We start from the raw sequence: 25193 nt of genomic DNA, 5'->3' as shown, positions 1-25193 counted from the left end.
TCATACAAAATATAGCTACTTTCTCAATACGCTAGTTGGAGCCCCTGCTTGCAAATTCTTTCCGATAGCCGATTAACAGCAAGTGGGCATTTCCGCGTACGCCAAACCAGCGCACAAAAGAGAAATGGAAAACGAAGGAAAGCGAAGAACGAAAGTTTACACATAGTAGCAGCAGCATAAATTCACAAATAAATCGTCCATCCAGAGATCTAAACTACATAAAATATATCGCGTCGAAAGCCGAGTCCTCAGCAAAAAGCATTGACCGAAAAAAGTGGCTAGTAAAGCAAACAGTACGAAATATCTACGTGTTTTTATTTTCAGCCCTGCACCTCTTTGACCATCTGTGTGCGTGTGCGTCTTGTGTGTATGTGTGCGTCTTGTGTGTGATGTGCTCTTGTTTTGTTTTGACTGAAATCCCATTTGAGTAGTTCTTTTTACAAACAAACGTTGTCTCACACTTTATCAGAACACTAGGCCGGACTTCAGTTGGACGAATAAGCACGCATTTTGGACAAATCTTGCCGTGATACCGTCCGCTGATAAAACCGAGTGGCAACTCCGACTGCTCACCATGTATACAAAAACAAGAACCGACGATGAAAGCGAGTCGCGTGATAAATAAATGAAAAGCAGAGGCCCAGCAGAAGAAAGAGCGATCCAAAACGAATAGGTTGATTAGCAGAATCGTCGCTTCTGTTCCGACAAACACGAACGAAAAGCAGCAAAATAATAAAATAACAAATATAGGACCCAAATAAAGGCACCAAAAACGGTAGAAGTCGGTTAAATTTCACAGTGAATATCGAATATTGCTGAATCCCCAGCTGCGGCTTCCTTTTTCTTTCAAAATCCTCGAGTAAGTGCAGGCGGAGAGCGAAAAGAGCGCGCGAAACGAGGAGAGACGGCGAGTAAATTTGAGCCAGAATTTCCGATTGAGGTGACTTCCTAGGAATAGTGAACTGAGCCAGGTAATCCTACACAGGTTCCTGATACCCACGATTTTCAATATGCGACATACGGCTTTCCTTCTTCTTCTTGTTTTGCCCGCCCACGCCATTCTTCTTTCTAACTGTATAGTGTTTCTGTGTGTGCTACGCGTCCGTGTGTGTGCGTGTGTGTTGGTGCTTGCACTTTGCGCGCGCTTACCAAAATCATTTTCGTTTGCATTTATTTATGATTTACAATTTACCATCCGCAGCTGTGCGAAAGCCAATAGCAGTTCTTTAAAGCCTAATATGTGTATCTTTAAAAAAAGGTGCATAGACAACGTTCCAAAATACATATCCAATGCTATTTATTAATAAAATATAAAGATTTTTCCTAAAATCCTCCAACTATTGAGTTTGGCGGTATTTTCCATATCGACCTTTTACCTTGTACTTAAATTTTAATTAATAATGTTTAAGAACTGCTATTAGTTTTACCTTAGCTGTATATGTAAACCAAACCCGGACCTCAGACCCACCTTTGTTTACTAATACAAAATAATAATGGAAACCACTTTATTAATATTTTGCAGAGACGCTTATCATCAGGCGGTTATTATGAAAGGTTATGATTTGATTCCAATACTCCTAGATACATTTAAGCTAAAACTCAAAGCATTCATTTTTGTTGCTAAGCGAGGTTTTGTCTCCTAACATGAGCCCTAACTTCCTTGAAACAATTCCAGATTTTAACTTGTTATCTCTTACCTTATACATATATTAATATAACTCTCTTCTATATATACCGAACAGGCAATCATTATAAAATGTCTCGTAACAAAGACAAATACGACAGCGCCAATCGGCGGCAGCAGATCTTTCTGTCGCAGGAGGACATAGCTGCGGGCAAGAAGACGAACTGGAGTGGCCTAGAGATTACTGGTGGGTATCACACACTTAATCCCGAAAAATATCATATTAATTCTACCATACATCTGTTTACAGGCTGCGTCCGCAATATCAGCCCGTCGCTGTGGGAATTTGAGCATCTAACCGCCCTCTACCTGAACGACAACCAGCTGCTGCGATTGCCCGCAGACGTTGGCATGCTGACCAGCCTCCGAACTTTGGACCTGTCCAGCAATAAGCTAAGAAGTCTTCCCGCAGAGCTCGGCGAGCTCATCCAGTTGCGGTGAGTTTGTGGGTTGGCATAGGACATGATTTACGTTGTTAAATCGTATTTTAGTCCTATTATTATGTCTCATACTCTATTGCACCCTTAGCAGTTGATCTATTGTGAAATCGCTGTCTGGGCGCAGACCCTATTGATCACTGATCCATGCTTTTCACTAAGCCACTCCATTGTCTTGCCTCCTTTTAGGGAGCTGTTGCTGAACAACAACTTTCTGCGCGTACTGCCTTACGAGATCGGCAAGCTGTTCCACCTCGTCATACTCGGCCTCATGGGCAATCCGCTGCAAAAGGAGTTCATGAACATCTACAACGAACCGAACGGCACGCAGAAACTGCTCACCTACATGCTGGACAACTTGTCATGTGAGTCCCCCCCATGTCTATCTAAATCCCTGAGTATGTGTGTGCGCGCGCCCGGTGCGTGAGCAGCTCCTGACCAGGTGTGTGTCTGGCTGCGTGTGTGCATGTTTGGGGTAAAAAGGAAAGCACGCGAAAAAAGGCTTCCGAAAAGAGAAAGTTTTCGAAGAAACTACGGACTCAAGGGTATTTTAACTATCTTACTGGGCTTGATGGGATTTTATTGATAAAAAAAAGGAAGCTTAAAGTAGGAGATAATCTTTCCATGTGTTATCAGCAAAAATTCTTTATGTAACTGCTCAAAATATATATTTATTAGGAAGTTTAGGGCATGTTGGAAAATTTTGTTTTTGGGGATCAAAAACGATTTCGATGTATTTATATATAGTAGGGTTGTAACAGCAGAAATATATATTTATTCGTCCATTTTCAAACGCAGTTTGTTAGCTAATGTTTTTCCGCACCAGGATAGGTCATAAAACCTGTTGCCAAAGCCATAATTAAAGTTCAAACTCACGGCTGCCCATTAATGCCAAAAAACATAATGCCCGCGCATCAATTAAAAATGTCTAATTGAATGCAACAATTACAACAATTGGCGGACTTGGCCAAAAGAACTGCACGACCTCGACATGCAAAAGCCAAGAGATGCTGCTCTCCGATGCAAGTTGGCCCAAAAAAGAGAGCCGGTGGCTGAGCGTCAGAGTGTTCGTGTGGACCCAATGTGGAACGTAAGAGACAGAGAGAGAAAGAGAAAGAGAGAGAGAGAGACTTGTCTTAACGGCTTTTACTGTTAGCCGGGCTTCGCTGTCGATCGCGTTAGCAGCTGACTTCAGTCTGCCGCTCGCTTGGCTACGAGGCGGACGCACTAGCTCCACTCTGCTCCTCAGTCTCTCTTCAGCTGGAAACCCGTTCGCGAGCGTCGCGCATGCGCCGTGTGTTTCGTAATTGCGATCGCGTTGTGTCCCAGTTTCTTGGCGTTCGCTTTTCATTTCGTTGCGGTGGAATCGCTCGACTGTTGGCCAACCGAAATGCCTCTCTGAAAGGTGGCTCGCTCAAGTCGAATAATCTAACCAAGCGGCCAAGTGATGTGCAATCGACTCGATCCGCCGACAGGATTCAGTTTGGGACTAAGACAAAAACAGTATGAGATCGCATGTGGCCGTTTACAGGGCGCCAGAATCAGCAGCACCACCACCACCGCCGCCCAACTACGCGTCCTTGCGATACCACCAGCATCCGTTGAGCCATTGGCCGGGTAGCCAGCATCCAGCTCCTGTGTACAGGTTGCATCATGGTCCGCCGTCTGCACCACCGCCCAATTGGGCAGCTCAGTCGGCTGGCCAACCACCTCAACCAGTTGGCTATGGAGTGGTTAATCAGCAGCGGATCAATGAGTGCGCCGGCATACCGCTCATCTCGAATGCCTCCAGTCACTTGTCGCCAGCCCAGCGACAGAGATTGCTGAGGAAATCCGCCCTTAAAACATGTCCAACTTGGCCACCTGGAGGGGCCACTATGTCCCAGCTGGCTGTGCATGCCCAGGGCATGCCGCTGCTCCAGCAGAATGGCAAGCACCATCTCCAGCAACAGCAGATGCAGCACCACCAGCCACTACATCACCATCATCCTGTGACCAACAACTGGAGTGGCTACCAGCCGATGAGCAGTCAGCCTGCTTTCAAGTTGGCTGACAAATCTCGAGCCCTTCGCTATCAGAATTCGGCACCACCGGTGCTCAGTAGCCAAGAGAAGACGCCTAACAATGCTGCTGGCCAGGATCAGGCCACCTCGCCAGCGGAGACCTGTCTGCCGAGGATCATTAAACCCAGGAAGCGACGAAAGAAGGATCGAAAACCGGGCAATGGGGTTTTGCTCAAAATTGAGGCGGATATGCAACCGAAGATGTCCAATCCGCTAGACGGTTACACCGCGAATGCGGGAGCATCTTACCATCTACCATCTGGAATATTGCAGCATGATCATACGCACGGAGTCTGCTTCTGCCGAGAATGTGACCCACTTCGTTCGCTTTGGGATTACCCGCTCCGGCGATCGCTTTCCGATGCCTCTTCCAGCGAGCCAGGAGGCGGAAGCCGAGAGTCCTCCTCCTCAACGTCATCCACTCACTCGGACAGCTCCTGCGATAGCTCCATTTGTAGCCAGAGCCTGCCCAGCTCATTGGCCCTGCAGGAGGAGACCACCGAGGAATTCGCTCCCATTACCGGCGATAGCAGCCGGGCGGAAAAAGTGGGAGTAATCGGATCCCAGCGGAGTCATCCGAGCGCAGTGGCCACACCTTCGCAATGCCTGAGCGATGATTCCGGCTACGGGGATATCCTGAGTGGAATCAACATTGCCAACGATCTGTTTGGAAATTGTTGGCGAGGTGGGAAGCTGGGCAACGCCTCCTCCTCGATTTCCGCCCAGGCGGAGACGCTGCTCGATGCGAGCCTCAATGAGATATCACGCAAGCTGATCGAGACCTGCAATGCAGTAGATCAGGCGGAATCGGAATCGGGATCGGGATTTGGATCGGGTGCAGCCAGCGACAGTGGCTTGGATAGCGCTGGCAGCCACAACTGCGGATCGGGCCTTGTCTTTAACTTTGAGCATTTGAATCTGACGGATGCGACGCCCACAGCCTTGGATTTTCTCGTGGATTGCAACAACAATAGCAGCAGCACCACCACCGCCGCCGCCGCCACCGCCACTACCATTGGCAACGGCAACAGTTTGGGTTTGATGTGGCACGGGGGAAGGCAGTCTAGTGGAGGTGGCAGCCACGATGACAGCCAAGTGGCAGCTGCCAAACTGGGCCCAGACAGCCGGGCCACACCCACCAGGCTGATATTGGGCACGGTGGGTAAGCTGAAACCAGCGTTTTCCACAATCTCGTGACGATGCCAGTGGAAAACTAATCAAATCCAAAGCCAAGAAAATGGGAAACGAGACGAGACGATATCGCAGCCCAGAAAGTGGCTCATTTTGCGACGATTTGGTGAAACGTGAGACGAGATAGCGATGCGTGGGCGCTTTTGGATTGGAAAATGTAAATCTCCTCGATGGATTTTTGAATTTCTACCCAACCCAAGTTGCGCAACTCCAACGAACACAACGAAGAAAGAAGAAAACCCATTAAATGGATATAACGCACATGTGAGGCGGTCATCATCATCATCGTCACATCATCATCACCATCAGCAACATCGACGTGATCGGAGCGAAAAACAAAAGGCCAACGAGTTGACCAAATGGGCGCAGGCAGAGGAAGGCTGGCAAGCAGGCTGTTGGATACGATCCCCGGCTAAATGGAAACTTATATAGACAGGCCGGGACTGGAAACCATGTACATACGAATCCCAGTCCGACTTCCATTTCAACTTTCACTTTCACTGCGGCGGCGGCGGCGTTTTGTATATCTGTATTTTTTAAGACATTTTTCTTTTCCTTTTCTTTTTGCCAAGACCACAGATCCACAGATGACGGAGCTGCGGGTGGGGGTTACGGGAAGGGTGCGACTCTTATGCAGATTTTGTGGCGCAAAAAGAAGAAGAAACTGTAGAAATCGTGTAGATGTACGATGTGAACTCTAGAGATACTTTAACTATACCCTCATACATATCTCCATCTACCTTACACATACAATTAGTTGTTGTTGTTATTTGTGCATTAACGTTATTCCATAGGGCCAAAAAGCCAAGGAACCTGTCCCCAATTGTACTCCCAAAAATCTAGGAATTATATAGGGTTACATATACAGTGGGTCGGTCGGTCCGTGGGTGTTAATTTTTATCGTAGAGCTTAGGCAACGTTCCTACATGTTAGTTTTGTATTTTTATGTATTTTTTGGGTTCTATTTTATTTTAACTGATTAGTTGGTTTGGTTTTTTATACTTAGTCCGTAATCGAAGCGCTACAACGTGAACTTTTATAGCCGATAAGTTATATGTATATTGGGAAACACAAAAACAGATTGGATCTCTAGTGGTTTATAGCGATGTTCTACTAAAAGCTTATATCTGTGCTTAGGCCCAAAAAAGGGTTGATGATAATTTATTATAATATAGGGAAGATGATTTTTCAACAAGCCTCGTTTGAATAAAGAAACCAAAACGTTCAGAAGATTCGCTTTGAGCTTATAACTCATTCTTTCCAATTGAATATTCATAAGCCTAAAGTGAGAGTTTCATTCTCTGAGGCGATCATTCAGTTTATTCATAGAGGCGACCAGTATCCATATCTTCGATTTAAAATTCGCATTTTCGACTTGTCTGCAATTTGAGGGAACATAAAACATCCGAACGAAGATCTGGTGCACAATTAATTCCGACTGCGATCGCCTCGTCAAGCATAAAATCTAAATCTGAAAATCGAGAGCAGCCCTAGTTACCTGCTTACTGCTTATTGCTTACCTGTGCTGCAGTTAGTCGGCGAGTAAAAGTTTTCGCCTTATTTTTAATTAAAAGAAACTCACGAACGCGCAGCGCGCACTGAAATTGCTTGAAGTTTTCCGCTCTGCTCGACGTCTCCTCCGGCTCAAACTTGGCTCAACTTGGCTTGGATTGGCTTGGCTGAAATTAACTTGGCTCGAATCGTGTTGGCTGGGAGTAGCAATCGGAGTTGTCTCAGCATCTCGGCGCTGGAAAATGTCACAGATTTTCCATTGGCAGGTTCCGGGCAGACAGTTTGTGTTACCATTCCCCAGATAGAAATTACCACTCGAAGCTAATTTATTTAATTAATATTTTCACTAGTTCGTATTGTGTGCGCTCCCGCATTCTTATTGTAATGCTTGTGTGTTTTGTTCGTAAGCATCGTTTTTGCACAAATAACAATCCCATAGTTAACCCGACCCATCATCAATACACCGCATTTGTAACCCACACACAATAATAAATATGGCCAACTTATTTATTTTGATTAAGCCCGAACGACGAGAACCCAATAAAAAGTGTAAACAAAAATGTCAAACAAAAAGAACTTGATTGCTGTTTTGATAGCCCCAAAAAATACCAAGGTGTTGAAAAAAAAAAAAAAAAAACTAAATAAAATGGGGGGAAAACAAAAAATCAAACTCCATCATCTATAATGAGGCACGTTTGAGCCGCATTCGAAGCCGGAAAAACAAACAGAAGTCGTCGGTTTTTCTGGGCCTACCCAGCCAATTCCCAGACGCACTGCAGCATCAGCACTCGAAAATGAACTTTCCAAAACATTAGAAGAAGCTCACCGCTTAGAGGAGGCCGCGCAGAGCCGATTTCAATTACCGAGTGCTGCTGAGTGGGAACCTTTCACCCGGGTGAATCTGCTTGTGGCTGCTGGTTCTATCTTGCCGGCTTTCGCAAAAAAAGATTAACCGCTGTCATAACCGTAACCGGCAAATTAATTTCTGGGCATTTTGTGCCCGTCATTAGGCTAATTAATGTCTCCATTTTAGGGCCTCATTTGAAGTTCTGACCAGCTAGCCAGCCAGCTGGGCTAACTGCTTGTTAGGTCAGCTTCCAACATCGGCAGGGCTCTTTCGCAATAGCCGGCAAACCTCTGGAGGAGATCCATGCTGAAGTTCCATGCTCTATGCTCCAACGTTCGTACTGCGGACCCGGACAACGGACAAGCGTTCGTTCAGTGGGTCAGTGGATAATTGGGTCATTTGCAACACTGTTTGCGCCATCAGCCGACATCTAGCACCACCGAACCACCGCCGCACCACTGAACCATCTGGCAGCCAGCGGTGGCTAATGTGTTTTGGCTACGTCAATAAATGCGTCGCGCTGCTAGGCCGGCCGTCGTTGTTGTTGTTGTTGTTGTTGTTGTGGTTCTTGGTCATAGATGATATGGCCGGTGGCCAACGAAGCGGGGCCATCTTTCTTAGCATGCTAGTTGTTCGCTTTTCCTTCTGGCCCCCGAAGTTTAATTGTTTTTCCTCACCTTCCCCAGCTGCGGGTATTTCAAATTTGTCGTTCTAGTCGCTGGGGTTTCGAAATGACAACCTTCTTGGACATAAAAAATGTTTTTTTTTTTTTTGTTTTAGAAAAGCTTTTGCTATAATAGGGAAATCTAAGTGTTTACTTGAATCGTAATAAATCAATATTATAGTTGAATGTTAAAACGTTTAAATTCTTTTGCTATCTTGTAAGTGCACTAAGGTTCTGCCATTTTCTATTTCTCTCATTTTTGTAGTTAACTTTTTTAGTTAGACTTTCCCAAGTCTTTCATTTCCCCCAAGACTTCTACTCAATTCGTTTAGCCGCTTTTCCAGTTGACTTTTCTTTGGCTGGAAATTAGCATTTCGACATGAAATTGAAAGTTTCAGTTTCCAATTAACTTGGCCAGTTCAGTGGGCCACATGCACACACCGGTAGTTCATCCTTCTCATTATCATCATCATCACCACCATCATCATCATCTTGGATCTTGAAGTGGAGTTGCCCAAGTTCCTAACTCCACTTCCTCTGCACAGAGCCGCACTACACAGCGGTTAATCGGGATAAAGGCCAAATGTCTTCGAAAAAGGTTAAGCAAAATGTCAAACAGTTAAGAATCCAACTTCTAACGGCCAAACAAATGTCATTATTACACTTATTCTTCCACTTTTAATGCCGTCTGCTCGTTCTCTGGGTTGTCTCAAAGTGGTTTTCTTGGTTTTTGCCGGCACCGCTGTTGATTTTCTTTTCAGCCGTTCTCGTGTTGACTTGGTTGTGGATTTTCACAGACAATTGCCGGTTGCCACTTGTCTGGCCCATTAGCCAAACTATACCCACACTATTCATGAGCCACTCGAATGAGCCAGTTGAAGGGCTCCACTATTTTTGAATAATTCGGTGGAGTAAATGTTGTGCTCATGTTGGGCAATGTGTAAATTTGATTGTCTGTGTGTGTGGATAGCAAAAAACCGAAGAAGTCATTAAAAGTCACGTTCTTCTTTTCGATTTTCGGGTTCAGAGTTCCGAGTGATCGTAGGTATTATATTAATATAAATTATGCTAAAAGTAGGTTGAACTTAAGTAATTAATCCTTATAATGGAAATATCTTCGTGGGGCCACTGAAGATTGTAAAAAGCCAAAAAGCCAATCTTATAGAACAGAAAGTATGCCACTATTACCTAACACAAGTTAATGGGGTCACTCTCTTTTTTTTTCCTCACCTATTAAAGATTATCATGCTTGATTAGGTCACCAGTTGCGACTGGAAGCCCAGTAGCAGAAGATGGTCTTTAGAACAAAGAGCAAGCGATTGAGACCATCCAAACCTGACCACTCATCCATTTCATTATCATTGCGCCAGATTGACTACTACATAATATGTATATATGTATGTAAGATTGTTTATTATTATTGTTTATTATTAATTTAATTATTAGTTTAATTCTAAATGCGGTAATTATATAAAGTATTCTTAGTTTGTGACCGAACGACTGCTGCTGAGAACTCGACTGACTGCAACGCTGACTTCCACTCCACTCCTGCCTTGCGATCGTTCCTTCGATGACTGATTGTCGATAACTTCGATTTCCGACAATCATGTTGCTGCTCAACAGCGCTGCCAACCGGGTTGTTGCCAGCCTTCAGCCTTACTCCATGTTACATTCGGCCCTCCTGATCATCATCATCCGACCCGGATGACAATAGGTCTGCATTTTCGGCTATGTGCTTCCACAACTTCATGTTGTCACAGCTGGTGGATGTGACATTGGGTCCTTCGACGTTTGCTGCTTTTTTAACGTCATATCTGCCATTGTCTTTGACCCCTGTGACTTCGTATGGACCTAAATACCCGCTTGCCATCTTGCGGCCAGCTACAAATTGGGTCCTTTTAATTGCAACCAGATCACCTGCTTTGTATTTGTATTCAGCTCGGCGCTTTTTGTCGTAATTGCGCTTGTAGTCCTTCTGCGCCTGCTCGATGTTGCGTTTTACCAGCTGTCTCATCTCATAGCGGTCCTCGTTGAATTGACAGACCACTTCTTCTTGGAGCAGTTCCAGTAACCGATCCTCAACTCGGGTGTACATCTTGGTGCCAAACATGACCTCAAATGGTGACAGCTTCAGTGATGAATGCACGTGACAGTTGATCGCCTTTTGTACCTCAGGCACATATTTGTACCACTTCGACGGTTCGTCTGAAGACAGCTTTGATATTATTGCCAAAATTAAACGATTTACTCGTTCTATCTGGCCGTTGCCTCTGGCCACTCCAGTAGTTGTGCAGACGTGTTCCACGTTATGGCTGCTCATAAATTGTTCGAACGCACCACTCGTAAAGGCCGTTCCTTTGTCGCTAACAATTCGCTTAGGGAAACCAAAAATGTTTGACCAGTCGGTCAGCCTCTTGACCACTTCTTCCTGTCCGGTTGATTTGGTTGGGAATAACCAGACAAACTTTGAAAACGCATCGACTGTTGCCAGAATGTATTTATACTGTTTGGCCGATGAATCCATTGGCCCCAAATGATCGATGTGTAGTGTGTGCAACGGTGCGTCTCCTTTATCTATGCAATTTAGATATCCCTCCTGCTTTCCCAACTTTTTGCTGTGGATGATACATTTTATACAGTTAGAAATTAGCTTTTTTACCTTGTATTCCAAATGAGGAATAAAAAATTGCTGCTGTATGCTATGCATCGTCTTTTGCAACGACAAATGGCCAACTTCATGTGCGCTTTGAATCACCTCCCTCTCCATTAGTGCAGGGACAACCAGTAGTTCATTGCCATTGACCATACTATACAACAGGCCACCTTTTAGCTTGTAGGGTTGGAATAGACGATCTTTTAGAATTTCCAGGATTGCTCTAATTGAATCATCGTTCTGCTGCGACTTTTTAATACGTGCTGTCAGCTCGGATGTTATCATCATGCATGCTTGGGGATGGCGGCTTAAAAAATCAACGTGTCTCATTCTTTCTCCTGCACGATGTTCGGGTTGAAAATTAAAATCCTGCATATAGAGAATCCATGGGCCAACTTCTCTTGGGACATCTGCTTTTTTTGTTGTCTGTTTAAATGCGACACAGTCCGTGACGAGCTTGAAAGGGACTCCCAATAAATAGTGTCTGAACTTTTTCAGAGCTAAGTATGCGGCTTTTACTTCAAGGTAGTAACTATGACGATTTGATTCGGCTTTTGTAGTTTTTCTGCTCCAAAAGCAGACTGGGTGAAAACTGCCTTCGAACTTCTGCAATAAAACGGCTCCTAACCCGTCCTTAGAGGCATCTGTATGAAGTTCGGTTTCTGCTTCTCGTGAGTAGATCCTCAATACTGGTTCGTTTACCAGAATCTCTTTCAGCTTATTCACCGACTGCTGCTCTACTGGTCCAATGTTGAAAATGGCATCTTTTTTTAATAGGTCCGTCAGTGGTCTCGCAATTTGGGCGTATCCAGGTATGAATTTTCTGAAGAATCCTGTGAGACCCAGAAATCCTTGAACGGCTTTTACATTCTGAGGTGTTCCAAAGGAATTCACTGCTGATGTTTTCTCTTTTCCAGGGCATATTTGTCCACCTTCGATAATATGTCCCAGGAAATGAATTCGCCTCTGCATAAAGTTGCACTTCTTCCATTTTATTTTTAGACCAAATTCTGCAGCTCTCTTAAGTACCATTTCCGTCTTTTCCATGCATTCTTCTGGGGTAGCGGCATATACAATTATGTCATCCATATATAGCTGCATTATATTGGAATTGATTAGTTCTTGAAAAATAAATTGAACGAACCGTATAAACGCTGCTGGGGAATTCTTAAAACCAAAGGGCGCTTTGTTAAACTCGAATAAGCCTTCTCGGGTAACAAATGCTGTGTACGGCTTGCTGGCTTCTTCTACGGCCACATGAAAAAATCCGTTCTGTAAGTCCATGGTTGTAAACCATTTGGCACTCTGCAGTTTTTCAAGCACCTCCTCCATTATGGGTACCGGAAAACAATCCATCAGAACCATGGTGTTCAATTTTCTATAGTCCACGCAAACGCGTAGGGTACCATCCTTTTTCTTGACAACGACTATGCGACTGGCAACATTTGATGTAGATTTACGGACGATTGACTGCTCGACCCATTCCTCTACCTGCTTCTTTACAGCTATAGCTTCTTCTTCAGATAGTCGGGTGTGTCCATGGCGAAAGGGTTTAATCACGCCATCAGGAATAATTTTGAGTTCGACTGGACATTGCTTTATCTGCTTGGGTGGTGTTTCGTATGTTCTCTCTATCATGCGTTCAACGTCTTCTCGGTATTGTGGTGCAACTGTAAAAGAAGATTCTTCACAAATATTAAACATTTGGGAATACTCAACCGCTTGTTTTTTATCTGCTTCCGGGTCAAGAAAAGTATAGCCTTCTGCACTACAGATAAGACGAAACTTGCTGATAAAATCGTGTCCCACTATTCCATCGCAACTGAATTTAGAATCGTGGACGACTAAAACGTTGTGGCTTGCTTCCACCTGGTCGGTCTTGATTAATGCTCTGAAGCATCCAATCGGCTGTGTTGAGGCATTTCCCAAACCTCGCAATACTGTTGCAGTGCGGTTTAAATCAACATCTTTCATCTTCTTGAATATAGCTTCTTTAATTATGGTCACATCTGATCCTGTGTCCACCAGACAGTTGATGATAATCCCATTTATGATTACTGGCTTTGTTCGTGCACTATCAACGTGAATGCGCATGCTGTTTACTTTTTCCGGACACTTGCTTGAGATATGGCCCTCTTGATTACAGCTGAAACATTTGGTAGGAAGTGTACAATCCTTTCGTTTGTGTTCCCTCGAACCACAGTTGAAGCAGTGATCTGCTTTTACACCTTGTGTAATTTGCTTTGGTTTTGGTTGAATATTCGGCTTGTCAACAATATTCAGACTCTCGTAGATTTCGAATTCTTGCTTTAATTCCTTAAGAGTTTTACAACGGAGCATAGCACCCTTATACTCCTTTTTAATGTCGAGGCCGTTTACGATATGAGTTATCAAAGCAACTGTTTCAACTTCACCTAAGGCTGCTATTTTCTTCATTTGTAACAAATAGTCGTGTAGAGTTTCCTCCCTCTTCTTCTTCCTGTCTTGCAACTTTTTGTGAATAACGGCGCTATTATAGCTGCCTGAAAATTCTTCAATTAGTAACTCTTTGAGTTCAGTGTATCCACTGACACATTCAGATTCTAAGAAAAGTTCTGCTGATCCAATCATCTTACTTCTGGCTTGAACATATTTTTGTTTCTCCGAAAGTTCATATGCCTCGGCATTTTTCTCAAAAATTTCAAACCATTTTTTAATAGGAATTGATTTGCCATCACAGTCACTTACAACTTTTTCAAATTTTTCTGCAGCGATAATTACTTGCCCCTCTTGTTTAGATTTTGCCAACATGCTCTGGGTTAGAGTATTCATCATTTGTTCAAATTTCTCTTCGACTTTAGCACTAGCGTCTTTATTCTGCTTCTTTGCCTCTGCTTCTCCTACAGGCGCCAACTTTTGATCTTCTTCGTTCATTTTTTCTTTTCTGCTTTCGTCCTCGCTTTCGTTCTCTAGAATTGCTTGTATTTGGTCGGTGTTAAGTTTTTTATTTGTAGGTGGTGTACGTGTGAACATTCCGCGACAAGGCACTAACACCAGCAAACAACGACAATGTTCTAACGGCGCGACGGTAGTCGATTTTGCAGACGGCGCCACCGGTTAAAAGACAAATTTTGATTTTCGTTAGAAACGAATTTCACCACCTTTGCAATTTAATTGTTTTAAATTCCACAACAGCAAAACGACTTGAGTCTGTATGAGTTCAATCGATTTTTTCAACTTTCAATGCAGTAGACGTAGCCATAACTTTACAACTTTAAAGACTAAATCCACGCACACGACAATTTCAACTTTATCAGTTCTCTCTAGCAGCTTTCCCGACTTTTACCGACTTGTGTTCAAACAAAATCTGTACAACTGATTTTTCCAACTTTAAATGCAATAGATATAGCCACAACTTTACAACTTTTAAAGACTATACCCACGCACACAACAATGTCTTTTTTCTTTAAACAACTGCACCTTCATATAACCGATTTAGGACTGGACGAGCCCCCATGTAAGATTGTTTATTATTATTGTTTATTATTAATTTAATTATTAGTTTAATTCTAAATGCGGTAATTATATAAAGTATTCTTAGTTTGTGACCGAACGACTGCTGCTGAGAACTCGACTGACTGCAACGCTGACTTCCACTCCACTCCTGCCTTGCGATCGTTCCTTCGATGACTGATTGTCGATAACTTCGATTTCCGACAATCATGTTGCTGCTCAACAGCGCTGCCAACCGGGTTGTTGCCAGCCTTCAGCCTTACTCCATGTTACATGTATATATAAGACTTGATCTCGCCATGCGTCGCTGCAGCCTCAAATGACGAAATCATTGGTTGGTTGGATGGGAGGATGGGGTCTAATGTCTCGCCTGTGTCGTAATCTCGCGGGGAATGAGCGAAGATGCACCATCGTGGCTTGGAGCCCATAAATCAAGTGGACGGAGAACGGCCAAAGGGCCGGTGTTAACTCTTTAAGTCTTTCTCATTTAAGGCTGTCGCATTTGTGTGACCTACTACTATGCCCTAAAGAAAGGTTTATACGATCTATATATTCACAATGTGCATAACTAGGATCGTATCTGGTATAATGTGCTATGATCTTAGTAATCAGCGGATCAAAGGATCTACCATAGCTATGCTGTAATATTATTTTATAGAGTATTGCGATCTTCGGTCTTTAAAACCGACCATTGCTTCTTGTTGTAACTTATTCTTCCTCATCTTTTTTTTTAACCTTTTTTTTTGTGTCCGCTCACGAAATGGGCACAACATGAATTAATTTTTTTTTTCTGTTTCTGACTTTTTTCCGCTTGCCACTCGCAGTGGCCCACCGTTGGTTGTACAAATTTTGCCGCTCTATGTAGGTTTATAACTCGACTCGTCTGAGCTTTATTATTGTTACTACCACTGCCTTATTTTTTTCCGTTTTTCTGGCCGATGACGATCGTTTTGTGTGTGCGCTGCATACGATGCTGCTGCGATTATTGTTGTAACTGTTACCTAATCGTTTAATTGGCTTAAGTCGGCTTGATGATCTCCTGCCACCTCCCGTCCCCTTGATCATACGTAAGTCTTCTCGTTTTCGGCATTTATTTAATTTAATTTTTATGACAACTTTGTGCTTTGTAATGCATTTTAAACGCATCGCGGCGTCATCGATTCCCATAACGTTTGCCGATTTAGTGGAGCATGCCGAATCGTAATGTGGGAAGAGGAAGTGGAGCGAAAATACACCGTGGGATTGTGGACTTGGGCAGTACCCTGTAAAAACCACTTGACCGCCATTAAAACACATTTTTAACAGTTAGGATAGATTAGAACAGGAAAGGAAAGGAATTTAGATAGGATCAGATAGGATAGAAAAAAATAAATGTATTTTTTTATAAAAAACGTTATACAAAGTTTACTTTAATATTATTATATATGCACCAATATAATTTGTATTGCCAGTGTTAGTTAATTTAAAAGAACTGTATGCTAGGTTCTCCTCTTCTAAGCATCATCATCATCATATTCCATGATTAATTAAATTAATTTCTATATCGCTAACCTTTTTGGCCAATATACCCCGGCTTTCGCTACATTTTCGTATGACAAAACGGCCGCAAACAACCGAAAATGGTTTATTTATGTAGCGAAACCGGTATTTATAACTGCAATTGGGAGTGAAGAAGCGGCGGCGATGATGATGATGATTATGATATTAGTGCCAAAAATTATAATAGTGCGGCGGAGGGCAGTAACAAAAGCGGCTGATCATTTTGGGGCCCGGTGCCGAGCCACGCCCCTCCGCCCAGTCTTTGTCCGCCTTTGTGAGCGTTAACGGTTATTTCGGTTACGAAATGTGAACTTTTTTTTTTCTGTCCGGGTTTTATATTATTTTGTGCTTTGTCACTGCGAAGCTTTTTCCGTTTTTATTTTCATTGCTTGTTGGTTGGGCCGATTCGTTTGCTTGTTTTTTTTAACCACCCCTTCCTCCCCTTGTTTTTTGTGGAGTAATTCGCATAATTGGCCCATATTTCTTATAAATATGCATCAGAAATCGGAAATGTTTTTTTTTTCTTCTTTTTCGCCTGGTCGCTTCGCCTTTATTGTTATTGTTTTAAATGCGGAAGTAAGCTTACAGGCTGTTTCCATTTCGCTTTGGTTTCGTTTTCGTTTGCCGGTTGTCTCAGTTTTGGCCTGGCTTTTTGGGCTTATCAAGGTTGTTGTTGCGTAAAAGGAAGTGCAAATGGTTAGAAAGTTTAATGGCCAGGGAATGGGCCGAACTGCACTGGGAAAAAATCAAGTATTTCCTGCTTAAGACCTCTCGATGTGAAGAGGCAAAAGGAGAAAAAAAAAAACAAAAAAACAAAAAACCATGCATCATGGCTGCGATTTCTCTACACAGTCATTTCAAGTATTTAAGAAGCTATTCTTAATTGAAGACCCCACGAGTTTTAGCACTTCATTTCGCTGAAAGAAACTTACTTAGCCAATATATAAGTTTAACTAGTACATCTCAACGTCTTCGGGAGAAAAAGTTTAAAATGGATTAATTTATTAGTTCTTCGCATGGTGAAATGTTAGAAAACAGAGATTTCCCCTTTAAAATTTGGCAATCTTAACCAAATTTACTAAATTTACGAGTAAATATATTTGGTTGTTCAGATATTCAACGGTTTTGGTATTGTGCTATTTTTAAATGCTGCCTATCTGTTAAGAGTAAGATTAATGCCTGCCTGCTCTGCATGTATAGATTTATTTATTGTAATAAAGAAATTTATTACTGCTTTTAATTGGTATTCCGTTTATTTGAATAATGAACTGTATTATAGTTGCATTTCCTCAAGTATGAGCAGTAGCACTTGGCGTTCAGTAGTTAAGGTTTCTAATTATAGTTGATCTTTTGTTGGTCAACTATGAATGGATTGTGAGACCAGCCCCTGGATTTTGTCTTTGGGGCTTGGTAGATGGCTAGCTGGCTAGCTGGCTGGGATTGGATTGGTTTGGTTTGGATGGCCCATTACAGGCTGTGTCAATGCCAGCAGGAGGCAGGCTGAAGGCTGAAGGCAGAAGGCAGTGTTCAGTAGGCAGTTGTCTCGTCGCCGCTTTCCAACTGCGGGAGAGAGAAAGTATCTGACTGCTGCGACTGCGAGTGCGCGCAAAGATTTAAAAGTGGATCAGCGAAAGAAAAATAAACGTAACCAAGCAGCGTGTGGCATTGTTGGCCGTTGGATCGCGTGAGGCAGTCGCTGCCTCCTACGAAGATGCTGCCACTGCCACCCAGTGCACTGGGGAAAAAAATGAGTACAATATGTGTTTCGCCCTATTATAGCGAAAGTCTTATCATGCAGCCAAGAAGGTGTATTCCCAACATTGGTGCTATGCAACCAAACAACTCTTTCCCATTGTAATTACAGATAATTTCCCTAAATGCACTTCATAGAATCAACAATAATCAAAATCAATTTGATTTTTATACTAATCGTTAGAGGTTTTTTTTTTTTTTGTGGTGTGTCTTCTGTGTCTTGGTTCATGGAAAGAAAGCCCACGCGAGTCTGCGAATCCAAATGCTGATGGAGCTGCCTGCGGTGGTGCTGGTGGAGATGGGGTGCTCCTCTGCAGCGGCTGTTGCCACTCGTCATCCGCTTGCCTGTGCATAATCACTGTGCGCGCACATTTTCAATTGATTTTCCATGTGACGCAGCACAATTGGAGTCTTTTGAATATGGCGCTCACGTTCGGGCACGATCTGTGTGAAACCCGGCAAGAAATGCAGCGACAAATGCTGTCCAACTGGTTTCTTACACGCACATATGCAAGTGAACTGAACCCACAGCTGGGGCCAAAAGAATAGCGATTACAAATGGCACCCAAAAAAAAAAAAAAAATTTTGTATATATATCGTGTGACTTGTGCTTTAATGGAGGCTAAAAGGCAGCATTTTGTTTTGGATCTCTCTAGTATTTAATTTCTTAACTGGTTTACTAAGCACCGTCTCATTCTTGCAGCAAATATTAATTATTATTGCCTTAATGAAGACACAGTAGTTAGGAGACTCCGCTATTAATTTGACCCCATTTGTAGTTTCTTGGCTGTGTGTGGAGTGCCTGAAGTGCACCTTAAATTGTGTTTCATTATTATGATTTTAATGCCAGATTGTCTTGAGTGGAAGCATCGCATCGCATCGATGGCGAAGGCGACTAAAGTGGACTGACAACCAACCCATACCAGTCAGAAACTGGCAATCAGCAGCAACTTTGCAACTTGCAACTTGCGATTGCTGAACGCCATTGAACATTGGCAGTCAATTGCTGGTGCTGCTGCGAAAAAAAAAAAACTGGTGCAAATGAAACAAGTTATCTAATTGCAGTGCTCGCAGAAGTGTGGCAAGTGGCGAGTTGACTTTTGTTTTCTATTTGAAGCGGAGCGGACCATGCCTGGCTTGGCCTAGCCTCCAGCTCGCCACAACTCCGCCGGAGTAGTTGTCCACCTCCTCGTATCCATCGCGTCCATTTGCCAACGTGTTGTGCATACGAAATCGTTGGCTTGGCCAATCCAATACACACTCACTTACAAAACAGGCTCTGCATATTGGCCTCTTGGCGTTTTTAATCGCACCAAATTTCAATTTGAATTTCACTTTCTTTTTCGATACGCTCACTTGGGTTTTTGCCTTTCGAACTTTTGTTTGTTGTCTTTGGCTTTTTTTTTCCACTGCTGCTTCGCTATTGTATTTCATTTCGTTGCTTTTTGTTTTCAAATGCTGCAAGCAGCGACCATGAAAACTTTTCGGATAGAAAGGGCTTTCTAATGGCGCCCGCGGAGGGACTCCAAAAATGAAGATCCAGGGGAAAGGTGGTGCCGTTGTCGTTGCTCCAGGTGGGTGGGTGGTGGTGGTGAGAGGAGCCTCGATGGATGAATGGGATTGGGAGGATTTGGAGGATTGAAGGAGGTGTATAGTAGGCCGACACGACATGGCGTGACATCTGGCTGCGAGACGAATATTGAACCATTGAATTGCAACTTTGAGTTAACCGTGTCAAGAGAGAGTAAACATAATTGATATGCATCCATTAGGCAGTAAATAATCTTGATTGTGCGACGTTTGAAAATTTATGACCAATCGAGCGATCGAGCTGGTGGATTAAGGAAAGGATCGGAGAATGTGCTGTGCACAGTCCGTAGATGATTGGGAATAAATTACAATTGTGCTTTCCCAACATAAAGTCATGATACTACTTTGCCAAGCAAATTAACATCTGACAGCAGAAAGCCCACAGAATAACGTGCCAAAAAGTAGAGCACCAAACAAACATCTTTCAATTACCATTCGGGAGTTTAGAGAAACAGGTTTCGTTTTCACTTTTATTTCGGCAATGAGAACTGTGATACAAAGTATTTATTAAGTAGGCGTAAAATAGCCATTATATAAAAAGTAAAATCAATATTAAGTGTTAGTATCTGAATTAATACAAACAATGAACTATAATCTTATGATTTATGAACTGATAAGATGTGTAAGTTAAAGTCAAATAAATGAAATGCTAAAATAATGTATACATTTCACTGGCTTGTTACTAATATAGGTTGTGACTTTCCACAGCAACACTTCCCCATACCAAATGCACACATTTGTGCCAGCAAACAGCAAATCCATCTTTACCCGCAAGCCGCTAAAAACTGTGGCACGCTTCGCTGGCTGAACAAATTTGTTTTCAAATTTCGTTGAACGCTTTGTTTTGAAAAGTGTTTCCGATGTGCGTTTGTCTTTTGTTACACCTGTCCATGGGGTAATCACTCACAAATTCGGTGAAATTATTTACCATGCGACCCACTCGGCGGCGGCTTAACATTGGTGTTTCGAGTGGGTGCGTGGGTGTTTTGAAGTCGGCGGGTAAAAGTTTCATAACTTAACCCAAGCTACCGAACCGAACACCTTTAACCCGCGATGATGATGATGATGATGACTGTGATGAGCAGCCCCACTTGGGGATGCTATTTATTTGCAAACAAAAGTTGACATTGAGTTCGCTGTCAGAGTCTTTCGTTTTGGAGTTTTGTAATTCAAGCAGTTTAGTTTATACTTGTGCTTCACACACAACGATCATTCAAGTACACGCGTTACGTTGCCTTTTCAACCATTTCTCATTTCGGTGACTCATTTTCGTCGTCTTCTGTAATTTTGTGTGCCGTTTCCATTAAATAACCATTTGCATAATTAAAGAGCAATAAGAGTGCTGAGTCCTAAACACGAATTGCACAATTAAAATGCAATCAAAGCTGTGTTAATGTAGTCGGCAAAAATAAAAAATAAAAAAACAAAAAAAGCAAAAAAAAAATATATATATATAAAGAAACATAACCAAAAACAAAACAAGGCGCAGACAAAAGCAAAATTATTAAAAAAAAAAAATTTACAAAATTTATTAAAAAGTGAAAGTTTTTAGTCGGCGTCACCGCTTGCACAAAATTACCAGAGGGAAAAAAGAAATGCAAAAACAATCAACAAGTCTGCGAAACAAAGCAAAACAAATCGCCCAGAGCCCCCCAGCTACCGCTTCGTGTTCATAGCGTCAGAGAGGAGTCCGAACCGCTGGCCATCGGAGAGATTAGGTTCCACATTCCCACTGCCACTGTATCGCTGTATCGCCGAGCGGTGCACCCAGTTCGTTTGCAAGCCGTGGCGCCCTTTGCTGCGGCACAATGTTGTAAGCAACGGCCCAGTCACGGCTACCAATTCGAGAAACGGTGGCGCGGGTGTGGCTCGCAAGAATTTCAAACCGCACCACCCGCACCACCTGCACCACCAGCACCATCTGAACCACCCACATCAACCGCCGCATCATCCGCATCATCAGCGCCATCCGCAGCAACAGCAGCTCCAATATCGTTCCTATTATGCTTACCTGCTGCAGCCGTCGCAGATCGGTTTCGCCACACCGCAGCATGCTCCTCTCAGCTGGAGGAGCACATGTCCCAGACGGCAAGCAAGCAATGCTACCTCATCACGTAGTAGTAAGTGGTTCCCGCAGCACCAGTGACTTTTTTGCACACTTGGTTGGGGTATTCATTCCACAATATCTTCAGAACCTTGATCCTTTATACAATAGTCCTTTATACAAGACTACTTGTAGCCTAATATGAAAGAGTATGGCTTGGTGATAAAAAAAGAAATCAAAAAGTTAACAATTAGTTATGTGTACCTAAATCCTAAGTACGAGTACCTTTGAACCAACATCACTTCGGCACTTCAGCGGTTTATGCAAAAAGCGAATAACCACCTGACTTGAACTGGTGGTGCCGCTTTTGCGCTGGGGCAACCCAAAGGCGGAAGCAATTTGATTGCTTGTGCATGTCACTTTCACCGCTTGCAATCTGCACCCAGTGGACGGACGGCATGGGGATTTCTACGGGGAGTAGATAAGTGGTTGTGGGAGAACGTGGATGGAGCCAGTGCAGCAATGAGTGTGTCAGTGGGGTAGCCGATACGGAGTGCTAGTGTGTGCGGGTGCTAGTTTCATAATAATCTCTTGACACTTGGCATTTTCACTCGCGCAACTTACTAACCGCACATCCGCTTCTCTTTTTATGTTTTATCTTTGCAGTTACCGTGAATCCACCGCCCCAGAGGCCCTGGCTGCCACTGGCCAAGCCCAACAAAACGCGACCAGCCTGTAAGTTGTAATTAAAGCCTAATGGCCGACAAGAATTTTCTATTAGCCAGCAAAATTGCAGTTGCCCTAGATAGCTAAACAAGACGCTTTTCCATCGACAAGTCTTTTAGCAGTAATAAGTATTTGAGAGTAATTTAAGCAGATTGTTTATTAAATTAATAATGCTCTTAAAATTAAAAAATAACTTCTGCAAAAGCGATACCTCCGCCAATTAAGTTGTTGCCTTTCAAATTTTACGCTTAAGAATGCACTGGTTTCATAGAAAGCATTAATTAATACTTTTCCACACCCGTAGGCATTTTTACGGTCATGTGCTATAATGTGCTCTGCGACAAGTACGCGACGCGACAAATGTACGGATACTGTCCGTCGTGGGCGCTATGCTGGGAGTACCGAAAAAAGTCGATTATCGACGAGATACGGCACTATGCAGCGGACATTATCAGTCTGCAGGAGATCGAAACGGAGCAATTCTATCACTTCTTCCTGCCGGAACTCAAGAACGATGGGTACGAGGGAATCTTCTCACCGAAGTCGCGTGCTAAGACTATGTCCGAGCTGGAGAGGAAGTACGTCGATGGCTGTGCGATATTCTTCAGGGCGTCCAAGTGAGTACACATGTCAATCCCTATTTCAATGATAAACTTATGCAGCGATCTTAATAAACAGGTTTACGCTGATCAAGGAATCATTGATCGAGTTCAATCAGCTGGCAATGGCCAATGCCGAGGGCTCCGACAACATGCTGAACCGCGTAATGCCTAAGGATAACATCGGTCTGGCCGCACTGCTCAAGGTGAAGGAGAACGCATGGGAGCCGATGTCCGAGGTGACGCAGATCTCGCAGCCGCTGCTCGTCTGCACGGCGCACATACACTGGGACCCTGAGTTCTGCGACGTCAAGCTCATCCAGACGATGATGCTTAGCAATGAGTTGAAGACGATCATCGACGAGGCGAGCCACAGTTTCCGACCTGGTCACAAGAACGACTCCAATGCTGTCCAGCTGCTGCTGTGCGGTGACTTCAACTCGCTACCCGATTCAGGCGTTGTGGAGTTTCTCGGCAAGGGCCGCGTTTCCATGGATCATTTGGACTTCAAGGACATGGGCTACAAGTCCTGCCTGCAGCGGCTGCTCTCGAACGACACCAACGAGTTTACGCACTCGTTCAAGCTAGCCTCCGCCTACAACGAGGACATAATGCCGCACACCAACTATACGTTCGATTTTAAGGGCATCATCGACTACATTTTCTACACGAAGACGGGCATGGTGCCGCTGGGCCTGCTGGGTCCTGTCTCCAATGATTGGCTGCGCGAGAATAAGGTTGTTGGATGCCCACATCCGCATATACCCTCTGATCACTTCCCACTGCTGGTCGAGCTAGAGCTGATGCATACGGCTAGCCAACAGGCGCCTCCTAACGGGCTGATCAATCGCCGGTAGCAATAGAATAGACGCGGCAGACCCACCACCAGCAACAGCACCACAACCAGTACCACCCTGATGACGACGACGACGGCGACGGCGGCCACGCGCACGTCGGCTGCCAGCGGGGGAGGAAGCGGGAGTGGGACTGGGAGCGGGAGTGGCGGAGTAGCTGCAAGTGGAAGTGGAGGCGGTGCACTCATGATCCCGGGCGGATATAGGGGTCGGAGCTGCAGCAATAGCGGATGCCATCGTCTGACGGCTGCTCTCGGAGTGGCAAGAAAAGCAGTGAATCCTCCCCCGCCGCCGCCGGCGGATAAGCAGCAAACCGCCGCTCCCCATCCCGCTCCCAACTGACGTGGCGATCTGCTCGCATCAAAATTCAGTTTAAGTTAGATACGACAAACTTTGATTTCTAATCCGGTCCCTCAGCTCTTGTACCCACCATCCCCCCAAGAACCCTAAGTTATAAGCTGACGACGTTGTGGAGGTCCCGCCGCTTTGTGCGCTGGATCGCAAAGTGTGCTCACCAATGCAACACATTAACTAAGATCGTAATCGTAATAGGAAGGAATATAATTTACTTGCTGCACACCTCTTACGCGCTTCTCGTTTTGATTTATGAACTGCACGTTTTCACCATCGAATAAATCCATTATATACAATATGCACATGTCAGCAGTTAAATTCTTAAATTCATCTATCCACATTGTAAATCTAAGCCGATTTCGTTTAGCCACATTTTTAGCAGCCGTTCGTAAAAAGTTCCCCGAAACCAATTATGCATTAAGTGAAAAGTAAATTACATTGTGTAAAAAGTAAAAGAAAAAAGATATCTAAGTAAAAAGAACATATGCAAATTTATCTGATCAACCCGTTTTCCAAATTGAGTCTGTCAGGGTTAAAAAAAACTACAGAGTTACCACATACAACTAATGTGTAAAAAAACTATTTTGGCCAGGCAAGTAAATGCTCCATATGTGCAAAGTAAAATAGATCTAGTTGATAATGCAGCCGCAGATTCATGTAATGTATAACATTAGAAAGCTTAAAAAAAAAAAAAAAATGGTCGTCTGACTATAATTTGAGTGCATTGGGATAGGTCGTTTTGTGTGGATTGGAATCGGTCAAATATTATGGTGGCGGAACTTTTTACAATAAGATTCTTCTTAACAATCATGCAAAGTGAAGAAAACTGTCAATGTATTCATTTCCGCTACTCCGATTCTGAAGGATAAGAAATACACCCACCCTATTGTGCATATTTAGACCTAAAAAGATCTTACAAAAATAAACTATGTGTACATACATGCGTGCAGCAAAAATACAAAGTAAATGTCGAAGGAGAAGTATTTTTAAGTATTGAACGAAGATCCGTCATCTATGGAAACGTTTCAGCACACAGAAAATCTTCATGTCCGGCTGCCCTCATTGAAAACTCAAAAAAAGGTTGAGTGTATCAGGATAATAAAGTTTGTAAACTGATGGCATAAACGAGGCGCAAATCGGCAAGCGATCTTCAATCACCGAAACCCCTCATCAAAATAAATAAAATCAACAG

General features: G+C 43.5%; 3 protein-coding genes across 10 annotated transcripts in view, besides 1 other annotated feature; 2 read left to right on the top strand and 1 right to left on the bottom strand.

Moving 5' to 3' along the window:
- The window catches only part of cav (caravaggio), a 2426-nt gene extending 1443 nt beyond the window's left edge, over positions 1-983 (bottom strand). The window contains exon 1 of one of the 3 annotated variants that reach the window (NM_170135.2): positions 333-983. In NM_170135.2, coding sequence (NP_732971.2) covers positions 333-344 — 12 coding nt within the window. In that variant the 5' untranslated portion in view covers positions 345-983. Of the gene's footprint in view, positions 1-160 lie in introns of all 3 variants that reach the window. The other 2 variants (NM_170134.2, NM_079753.4) reach the window with 2 other exon arrangements.
- Positions 121-25193, top strand: twin. 6 transcript variants are annotated; one of them, NM_176555.2, is made up of 8 exons: positions 121-281; positions 1523-1554; positions 1743-1871; positions 1935-2121; positions 2311-2486; positions 22135-22203; positions 22499-22811; positions 22873-24495. In NM_176555.2, the coding sequence occupies exons 2-8, from the start codon at positions 1548-1550 to the stop codon at positions 23648-23650; spliced, it is 1659 nt and encodes a 552-aa protein (NP_788732.1). In that variant the 5' UTR covers positions 121-281; positions 1523-1547; the 3' UTR covers positions 23651-24495. The 6 variants fall into 6 exon arrangements, with proteins under 6 accessions (NP_788732.1, NP_732965.1, NP_732966.1 ...); NM_170129.3 differs by having other exon boundaries at positions 121-293; NM_170130.3 differs by lacking the exon at positions 121-281 and adding an exon at positions 651-971 and having other exon boundaries at positions 22873-25193.
- CG17786 (uncharacterized protein) lies at positions 3368-7455 on the top strand. Its single transcript, NM_142974.3, has one exon. It carries the CDS (start codon positions 3627-3629, stop codon positions 5379-5381), a length of 1755 nt encoding a protein of 584 aa, NP_651231.1. The 5' UTR covers positions 3368-3626; the 3' UTR covers positions 5382-7455.
- Positions 9799-14817: a mobile genetic element.

This window comes from Drosophila melanogaster, chromosome 3R (genome assembly GCF_000001215.4).
Source record: "Drosophila melanogaster chromosome 3R".
Classification (NCBI taxonomy): Eukaryota; Metazoa; Arthropoda; class Insecta; order Diptera; family Drosophilidae; genus Drosophila; species Drosophila melanogaster.
This window is presented reverse-complemented; position numbering and strand designations above follow the sequence as displayed.

What these genes read in the sequence shown, in the direction of transcription:
- twin (NM_170128.2), top strand. Translation starts at nt 1,239, where the DNA reads ATGTGTATCTTTAAAAAAAG. An exon ending in CAACAAAACGCGACCAGCCT is followed by an intron (nt 22,204 to 22,498) that starts GTAAGTTGTAAT and finishes CCACACCCGTAG; the next exon opens with GCATTTTTACGGTCATGTGC. An exon ending in ATATTCTTCAGGGCGTCCAA is followed by an intron (nt 22,812 to 22,872) that starts GTGAGTACACAT and finishes CTTAATAAACAG; the next exon opens with GTTTACGCTGATCAAGGAAT.
- CG17786 (NM_142974.3), top strand. Translation starts at nt 3,627, where the DNA reads ATGAGATCGCATGTGGCCGTTTACAGGGCGCCAGAATCAGCAGCACCA.